General features: G+C 53.7%; 1 protein-coding gene across 2 annotated transcripts in view; it reads left to right on the top strand.

Moving 5' to 3' along the window:
• Window positions 1–3,628: 3,628 nt before the first annotated feature.
• The window catches only part of SLC6A7 (solute carrier family 6 (neurotransmitter transporter), member 7), a 32,720-nt gene continuing 26,535 nt past the window's right edge, over window positions 3,629–9,813 (top strand). For both annotated transcript variants that reach the window (XM_011985359.1, XM_011985360.1), the window contains exons 1-2: window positions 3,629–4,135; window positions 7,877–8,060. In XM_011985359.1, coding sequence (XP_011840749.1) covers window positions 4,103–4,135; window positions 7,877–8,060 — 217 coding nt within the window. In that variant the 5' untranslated portion in view covers window positions 3,629–4,102. The remainder of the gene's footprint in view (window positions 4,136–7,876; window positions 8,061–9,813) is intronic.

Below are 9,813 nucleotides of genomic sequence, written 5' to 3'. Positions count from 1 at the left end.
TGCATTAGGAAGACTCTGCCTGGCAGGAGGTCAGTGGTCACTCCTCTGATAGAGTCACAGTGGCGCATTACCACATCAAAGGGTGAGCTGCAGCAGTCGCCCACATGGGAGATCAGGAGGTTGGATGCGACCCACAGGTTGGGTTGGTGATCACCTACCAGTGGGTCTTTAGCCCCATGAAAAAGGAAACTCATCTAAGACAACTTCCAAGTGGTGCTACTTGCTGCCTTGTGCCTAGTGATTCCCCATCACCCAGAGTTCCACCAGAGATTGGGGGGCTGTAATGGCTCGGGAAAAAGACCCTTCAAGTCTAGCCAGATCTTAAGCCACCCCGGGGTAAAAGGTGCCCAGCTCTCCCATCAGGAATGGCCCGGGATAAGAGGTACTCAGCTCTCCTGTTAGGAATGGCCCGTGCTGCTTTGCTTACAGTGACTTTGTGCTGGCCTTCCAAGGCCCACAGACTGCTTATGTCCTCTAGCAAATCAGAATTGTGCATGTCAACACTGTTTACATACAATTTCAGGGAGTCCATAGACTCCTAACCCTGTGCTGAGAAGCTGTCTTGTAGAAAAGCCAGTCCCATCATTGATTGCCAAGAGATTGGTGTGGACTGAGCAGAACAGTTGCAGCGCTACTCTAGGGAGGGACTCGGGGTTGGGAATGGAGTATTCTGAGAGAGGAGGGTTCCAGCAGCCAAGAGTGTGTGTGTGTGCGTGTATGTGTGTGTATGTGTAATGGGCTGTGATAGAGATACAGGGGTTAGAACAGGAGGACAGTGGAGCTCTGAGGAAATCAGCCTGGCCCTGAGTGTTTGAGAAGATCTGCCAGGGGGATGCAGAGCTGGGGAGCACAGCTGGCCTCGGCCAGGGCAACTTTGGAGGGCAGTCCCATCCCAGCCAGGCAGCTCTGGGATCACTTCCTCTGAACCACTCCAGATGGACTAGCAGCCTGGAATCTTGTTTTTCACAGTCGTCACTCTCTGGTGTGACAAACACATGCTCTACAGTGATAAAATCTGAACATTTAAGCAAATTAAAAATGTTTATTTATATACATTTAAAAATATCTCCATATATAATAAAAGAAAGTACATTTCATCTGACACTTTCCTTAAGCCACACACACACATCTCCACTGCACTTCTGGTTTGATATGAGACCAGAACAGAGGGAGAGAAGAGGGAAAGGGAGAGTGAATATTTACCATTTGGATTCCTAAGCAGTCATTTTGCCAAGAATCATTCAAAACCCCTCTGGAATTGGGGAGAGGAGATGGTGACAGCAATTGTTAAATGTGCTTGGTTGCCAGACTCCTGGCCAGTTGTATGATCATAAAATTGGAGCTTCAGTGGGTAGATTGATTTATGTGGATAATGTCTTTTAGAAAATGTTGGAGTTTTGGCTGGGCACAGTGGCTCACGCTTGTAATCCCAGCACTTTGGGAGGCGGAGGCAGGCAGATCCCTTGAGCTCAGGAGTTCAAGATCAGCCTGGATAATATAGCAAGACCCCGTCTCTACAAAAAAAATACACAAATTAGCCAGTCATGGTGGCACACACCTGTAGTCCCAGTTACTTGGGAGGCTGAGGTGGGAGGGTCGCTTGAGTTCAGGAAGCGAAGGTTGTGGTGAGCCAAGATGGAGCCACTGCACCTCAGCCTGGGTAATAGAGCAAGACTGTGTCTCAGTAAAAAAAAAAAAAAAAACGAAAGAAAGAAAGAAAAAGAAAAGAAAAGAAAAGAAAATCTTTGAGTTTTGTTGTTTTGTTTGTTTTATGAAAGGGCTGACTTTCCCCACCAGGGCTGTGGGGATGGAGAAGACGATGGCAGAGAGGTACGAGCTAGAGGTCAGAGCCTGGTGAGGTCAGACTCCTAGGTTACAGACATGACTCTGTCTTTACTGAATCACTGAGTGATTTTGCAAATCCTGCCCCTCTGCGCCTCAGTTTCCCCATCTGAAAGGCATGAGCCTAGATCCATTTGCACCTCACAACCCCAGTGACTGCCACGGTGGCTCAGTGTTCGCCCCCTCGTGTGTCTGCCCAAGGGAGGCTAAAGTCCTGGCCCGCTCCCTTCTTCTCCCCCAGAGCTGGGTCTGTGAAGTGGGAGGAGCAGGTGCTGCTAGGAAGGGTCATAAAGAGGCCAGGCTTCTCAGCTCCTGAGCCAACTGCCTCACCCCTGCTCGCTGTCCCTGTGACTCTCTGTGCCTTCCAAAGGGTCTCATGAAACCCAAGTGCCAATGGGAGAGAGTGGTTGAGCAAGGCTCTTTTGTACAAGATGCATTAACAAGCCCAGGGCAAGGGATGGGGAAGGGTCCTGCCTGGACCTCCTTGGATTCAGGAGCCCTTGGCTTCTGCCTCTCCCGGCCATGACCCACAGTCTTCCTAGGTTCATTCCCAATACCCAGTGTATGACTTCACTCCTATGGGACAGTTGCCTCAGGTGTAAAATCAGATGCACAAACCTGTCTTCCCAGACAGTTGGAAATAATTAAAAATTAGATGTTGGATGCAAAAATCCTTCACAATGCACACAGTAGGGCTCCATAAATGCTCCTTCTCTTCACACTCACAGCCACTCTCGGTCCCATATGGGTCAGCAGGCAGAGGGCAGAGGAGACACCTTCCTCTTGGGTCTGGAGAGTCCCTGGTCTGCCCTTGGTGGCCAGGCTCAAAGGGAAGAGCAGTTTGCTAGGACCTGGGCAGGGGGAGAGGTGGATTGGAACCTGGCCAGGCCTTTACCCAAGTCCATGCTTTGACTTAAACCCCTCCAACCTTTTATCAAGCCCCAGAGGTGGGAGAGAGCAGACCCTTATTCACATCTCTCCCCAGAGGTCTCCCCCACCATGTCAACTGATAGGAAGCCAAACAGATGTATGATTAATGTCTGAACTGGCACACTTGCGAGGGTGAGAACGGCACAATTTGTAATGTATATACTGGTCCACTAGCGTATATCAATCAGTCCCAGCAAACCAATGTGTGCCATCGCTCCAGCTCATCATTTCCCATCCTAGCCACAGGCTCACTAGACCCTCAGGACATTCTGAGGCAGCCATGCATGGGCTGGCTCATGGCCCATTTTACAGATGTGAAATTAGAACTTTCCAGAAGCCATACTGCTGCTGGACAGGAAACCAGTTATTGATGATCTAAGTCCCAGATCACAGTGACACTGTGGCACTTGTTGTCCCTTCTGCTCACCCAAACCTCCCCATTTTGCTTTCATCTTAAGGAAAGGAGGAGAGTTGAAGACTACTACTAGTCCAAAGGTCCATGAAGCCTGACTCTGTCCCTGGTGTCACTCATTAGCTCCGTGACTTTGAGTAACTTAACTTCCCCGTCCCTCAGCTTCCTCATCTGTAGAATAGGAGTAACAACACCTACCTCTCCAGGCTGAGAAAATAGCACACCTAGTTCAGGACCTGGCACATTTTAGGTGCTCGATAAAAATGGATAGATTAAATAATTGGACTAATGGTGGCGTGGGCAACCCACAGTCAGTGAATAAATGCTAACTGAGCACCTACTAAGTGTCAGGCCCTCTGTGCTGGATGTTTTCTATGCTCCATCTTCCTGAATTGCTCACACTCCTGTAAGGGAGGTGAGATTCTTATCCCGTAAGGTCGCAAGGCAAAGAAGAGGCAGGGGAGTGGGCTGTTACTGGCTGGCCTCCCTCCTGGCCCAACTGTGGAAAGGGAGTCCCAGAGAGGGCAGGTCGCTTGCCCAAGGTCATGCAGGAAGCTGAGGTTTCCGTCGCGAACCCCCCTCCCCAGTAGCTCAGGGCCCTCCAATCCGCAGCTCTGCGTGCGGGGGCGCGCGCATCCCCCCGCCGTCCGTCCGTCAGTTGTCTGTCTGGGTGTTACGCGGGCGTAGCCGTGCACCTTTCCCCAGCCTCGGGCGCTGCGCAGGGACAGACAAGGCGTTCACAGCGTCCTGACCGCGCTCCACGCCCGCAGCCGCCAGACGGCAGCGCCTGCGTCCGTGCCCGCCCCAGCCGGTGCGCGGGAGCCGCGGGGGCAAAGGCGCAGCGGCCGGTGGACCATCTCTCGTGCCCTCGACCTCTGCGCTCCGGGGCAGCTGAGTCCCGGCCACCCGCCCTCCAAGATGAAGAAGCTCCAGGGAGCTCACCTCCGCAAGGTAGGGCACGAGGGCGGGGGCCCGGGGGCGCACCTGGAGGAGGGTTGGAGAGACCCGCCCCCATCGAGGCCCCTGGGGAAGGTCTGAGGGCGCACCCAGACCAGCTTCGGGCTCTGGGGAAGGCCCGGCTCAGCTGGATTACAGGGAGGGTCAGGGTCACGGTCTGCGCCCCCACCTCGGCCCCTGCCATCTGGGGTTCGGGATGTAGTATGAAGGGAGCCCTGGTTCACTGGGCCAGGGCTATAAACAGGTGTCTGCAGTCCTGGGAGGCGCGGGGTCGGGGCGGCCGGGGCCCGGCACCCACCTCTCCCTAGTCCCCAATTCCACCCTGCTGCTCCCCGCCAGGGGCTGATTGCTGGGTGTGGGGGGTATTGGGATACCTGAGCGTTGAGCTGGACTCATCTGGGAGGTGGGGAGTGGGAGGCGGTCGTCCATACTGAAGCCGGCTCCCTGAGCCTGCGGGAGGACTCTCTTCTTTCCTGCCTGCTCCCTCCCCGCCCCTTTAGCTTCCCTGCTGAGACCCCAGGCTGCCCCTCTGCAGGTCTGAAAGGAGACAAAGACAGGGAGGGAGCCACCGGAGGCCCGAGGATATGGGCAGTGAAGATGGAAGCTGGTGTGGGAGATTGGCCGTTGGCCCAGACCTCAGGCTCTCCCCACCTTGCCTGGTGGGATTGGACCTCTCAGTCAAGCTGTCAGCATATGGGGAGGGGGAATATTGGGGGAAGTTTTCTGGCTTGTACCAGTCCTAACTAAGGAGTCAGATCTCCTGAGTACTAATTCTGCAGCTGCCACTTGCCTGGTGACTTTGGACAAGTTCATTCTCTAACCTGAACCTCCTCTGGCTCAGCCCCAGCCTGGAGGCACCAAAGCAGGACCCACTGGGTGTGTGAGGTGTGGGGAAGAATGTGAAGGGACTAGTAGACGTGAGAATACTGTTCTCAGGGGCTGGTGTTACCAACCTCCCTACACACGCACACACTGTCACACTCACACTCACTCACACACACTCATTCATTCAAGTTCTCTGCTCTCAGGCAGCTGGGCTTGGAACCACTGTGGTGTGTCTTTTTTTTTTGAGATGGAATCTCGCTTTGTTGCCCAGGCTGGAGTGCAGTGGCGCCATCTCAGCTCACTGCAAGCTCTGCCTCCCAGGTTCACGCCATTCTCCTGCCTCAGCCTCCCGAGTAGTTGGGACTACAGGCACCCGCCACCATGCCTGGTTAATTTTTGTATTTTTAGTAGGGACGGGATTTCACCATGTTAGCCAGGATGGTCTCGATCTCCTGACCTTGTGATCCGCCCGCCTCGGTCTCCCAAAGTGCTGGGATTACAGGCTTGAGCCACTGCACCCGGCCGGTGTGTCTTTTTTATTCACTGACATAAGTGACTTCTTGGGACCATTTGTGAGTCTCTTGGGTTCTGTTTCCATTCTTTTCCACTCTCCTTCTCTTCCCTCTCTGCCTTCCCTCCCCACAAAAGGCCCTGTCCTTCTCTGCTATAGGGCTGCATATTATGTAAATAGCCATGTTTTGTGAAGCGCTTGCTGGGTGCTGGGCTGGAGGGCTAGCAAGCTTTATCTCATTTAATCCTTTAACACTTCTGGGGGCTAGGTCTTAGTAGCCTCACTTTATAAATAAGGCAACTGAGGCACAGAGGGGTGAGACTTACTGCTTACCTGCTGACAGGCTAAGCAACCTAGAGCCAACAGGGGAGAGGGTTAGTTCTAGGTTGCTACCTCCTCTCAGGGTCCTTTTCCTTTTCTCAAGCAAAATTGGGCGGGAATGAGAAAATGCCAGGTTTCCGCAAAGGAGCAGCATTGCTCAGAGATGAGCACTGGACTTAGAGTCAGGGCATCTAGGTCCAAGTCTTGCTGTGCCTTTAACTTGCTGTTTGACCTTGGGCTCATCCCTTCTTCCTGAAACTCGGTTTCCTAATCTGCACAATGATTAAGTTGGACTCCAGATTCCTATTGTCTCTCTCTGTCCTGAAGAGCCTTGGCTTGGGCAGTCTTAAGTCTCCCAGCCCCTGCTGTGGGTCCCTAAAGGCGAGCATGCAGGTCTGACAAACTCAGCTGTGTGCTCCTGCATGCCCCGGGGTAGGGAGTGGGAGATTCAGGAGTGGGAGCCTTACACCCAGGAAGAAGTATGAAGCAACTCATTCAGCTTCCAACCCTGCCCCAGCTATTTGATTGCTTTCTTCTGTCTCCCAACCAGCCCCATCCTCACTGTGCCAGCCTCCTGGGATTCACCCCGTGGTGGGGTTGGGGACTCCAGTTGGGCTCCTGATTGGCTCAGCTTTGGAGGACCCCATGTCCTGCCCCTGGAGCAGAAGCAGGCTTCCCTCTGATTGGGGGAGGAGGGGAACGAGTTGGCAGCATCCTGCTCATGGAACTCTTGTCACCATGGAAACAGAGAACCAGGACCGCTCCGTGAGCATGGAAAGGGCAGCTTCTCAGGAGGGATCAGAGGAGCCTCATTACTGGGACCTCCTGCGAACTGGCCTGAATGGTGCTGGGCTGGATGGGGGCGTGTCTCAGGGTGACAGGCCTGCTCACCACCCAACACCAGGAACAGTGTCAACTGGCTGCCACTCCATTCCTCCCAGAGCTCACCTGGGAGTGAGAGGTTCCTGAAGGCTGATGCTCACCCAGCCGGAGAGGCAGCCTCAGGGAAAGGGGCATTGGAGGGGAGGGGCGGGTTTCACAGAAGTCTGGGATCTGCTGCTCCTGTCACCTCAGCATGTCCACGATCACAGCTAAAGAACTGCCAGGCATGTGTTTGTTTCATCCCTTGCAGCCTAGTTACTTTAAAAACAGCTCTTCATGCTCTGTCATTGTCATCGTCACCCATAATAATGCCTGGCTGTTCCTGTCACCACGGCCCCTGTGGCCAATAGCCAATTTCCGGCAAAATCAACACTGTGGTCACCATCACTGAGGGTCTCCGAAGGGAGAATGCCCCGTGGACCTCCCACCCACTTTGAAGCATGAAAGGGGACCTTAGGAACAGCTGGCCTCCGCTCCCCTCTGGGCATGCATCTCCCCTCCAGGGACAGCAAGATTATGACTTTCTGAGACAGATCACAGCTTAAGTACCTTCTTCCTGCTCATGAGCCAGAATTCACAAAATTCACCCAGACCTCAGGCTCTCCCTACCTTGCTTGGTGGGGTTGGACCCCCGCAGCCAAGCTGTCAGCATGTGGGGAGGGGGAGTACTGGGGACAGTTTTCTGGCTTATGACTGAAAAGTATCAGTCCTAAACAAGGAGTCAGATCTCCTTTGTTCTCAGTAGGCCCCATTTGAGCCACGGAGCATCAGTGGACTCCCTCCCTCAGGGGAACCCCAGGTCCCTCCAAGTCCTCTGCTTTCTATGCTGCGGGCTCCCAACTTCTTCCTGTTGTCCTCCTATCACCTCTTTTAGGCAGAGCAAGACTCTGTCTCAAAAAAAATAAAATAAAATAAAAAGGACCATCCCTTAATTTGACCTCTGTGTTAGCCAAGCTAAGGTCAGGGTAGCTTTGTTAGTGCCTAAGCTACCCTGCTGGCCCAGTAAGTTTTGGTCGCCGAAAATCCTGAGGCTCTCCTGCATATGACCAGGTTAGTCCAGTTGACAGCGTTTGATTATCTGGACTGATAGTGTCTTTTCATTTAGCCCCGTTCAATTCCAGAGTCTTGTCTTGAGGTCGCATTTCTGGCCTGGCCTCAGTCTTCTCCCTGACCTCTTTGGTCTCTCCCGTTGGCAGCCTGTCACCCCAGACCTGCTGATGACCCCCAGTGACCAGGGCGATGTTGACCTGGATGTGGACTTTGCTGCAGACAGGGGCAACTGGACAGGAAAGCTGGACTTCCTGCTGTCCTGCATTGGCTACTGTGTAGGCCTGGGGAATGTCTGGCGCTTCCCCTATCGAGCCTACACCAACGGAGGAGGTATGGGCCTGAGGTCCTGTTGGAGGGTGTCTGGGGTGATGGGCCAAGGCCCTGGGGTAGAGTGAGCTTTTCGGTGGCCTCAGCCACTGTCTCCTAGGTGACCTTGGGCAGAATTCATTGAAAGTGGTTTATAGTAACTTGGGGCTGGGAGGAGGGAGTTCACCCTGTCTTGTCCTTCTCATCACCCAAGCCCTTCCTTCCTCCCTCTCATCCCCAGGAAGGATACCCACATGGTTCCCTCTCTAAGGCTGGCCACGCCCTGCACGGTGGGCAGAGGGAGCTGCCTCTGCTTCGTGATAAAGAGCTGTATCTGCCTGCCGATGATCACTGCTCTTTCAGTGTTCTCCCCGCCCCTTCCTTCCCCCACCTCCTCCTGAGCTGTGCTCCATCAATCATTCCCTCTCTTGCATCTCCAATCTTTCCTCCTCTCTTGGTTCGTTCCATTCAGGCTGCAAACACAAAGTCTCCCATCTTAAACAAATTTTCTTTCGCCCCTGCTTCTCCATCAAGTGACTGTTCCAAGTCTCATTAGCAAAAGCTAGGGCTGAGCACTCACCACCTGTCAGGCCCTGGGTTTGGTGCTGTCTGTGCCCATCTCATTTAACCCTGGTGATGACCCTATTGGGTAGGCACCATGGACACGATGAGGTAGCTGAAACTTGAAGAGACCAGCGTCCTTGCCCAAGGTCACAGGGTGGCAGACCCAACATTCCAATCCAGAACTATCTCCTCCCTGGCCAGTGTGCTCTCACCAGTACTCTGTATCTCCTCCTGTCTCTAGCAAACTCTTGAAGGAAGCATATATTGAGAAAGTGAGAGAAATCCAAATAAAGCTAGAGATGAAGCAAAGAAAGGATAAATTTACATGACTAGGATGTGTGGGACTGGAGCTGGCCTCTGAAGCTCCAGGACCTTGAAGATACCCATGGTGTCTCTCAGCAAGCACTCTCCCCATGTCCCTACTCTTCCTCTCTGTGTGCTGGCCTCATTTTGTCCTGAGACAGGCTTCCTCCCCGCAGTTGGTGGGGGGCAGGCCTCGGGGGGAGGTGGCCACAGACAACTCTGCAATGACTTCATCCTCAGATAGGTTTAGCAACCCAAGAGCTTTGCAGAACTGCTCTGTCTGAATGAATCTATACAGAATTGCAGGGAAGGTCTCTGATAAGCCTGGCTTTGGACAGGTGCTCACTGAGGAAGGTGGAGAGGGCGGTGAACTCCCTCCTCCCAGCCCCAGGTTATGATAAACCACTTCCAACTAATTCTGCCCAAGGTCGCCTAGGAGGGGGTTGGTTGATGTGACTGGCAGCCCTTCCAGAGCCATATGGTGGTGGGCAGTTCTCTAAAGAAGTGACTGCCAATATGAGAATCAAAGGGGAAGGGCTGTGGGCCCACGGAACCACAGGTGGCAGTCACAAGTATCTGAGGCGACGTGGTGGGGAGGGGCAGGCAGATAGAGTGGAGCCAGATTCTGAAGGGTGCTGGTTCTGTACTGAGGAGTCTGCACTTTCTTCAGTAGGAAATTCACGCGTTCTCTCCCTCATTCATTCATTCACTCCCTCAGCAGGCGTTTCTCAGCGTCTGCGCTGAGCCCAGCACTGTTCTGGGCACTGGGGCTCCAGAGGTGAGTAAATCCCTGCTGGCCACTCTGGCCCTCAGCAGTCTGGTGTAGAAGAGAAGAAACCTACAGTGTTCCATCAGGTCTGAGGGGGCGTCTGCAGGCCAGGGAGGGGCGGGGCTAGAGCTGGGCTTTTGG

This window comes from Mandrillus leucophaeus, unplaced genomic scaffold (genome assembly GCF_000951045.1).
Source record: "Mandrillus leucophaeus isolate KB7577 unplaced genomic scaffold, Mleu.le_1.0 Scaffold282, whole genome shotgun sequence".
NCBI lineage: Eukaryota > Metazoa > Chordata > Mammalia > Primates > Cercopithecidae > Mandrillus > Mandrillus leucophaeus.
This window is presented reverse-complemented; position numbering and strand designations above follow the sequence as displayed.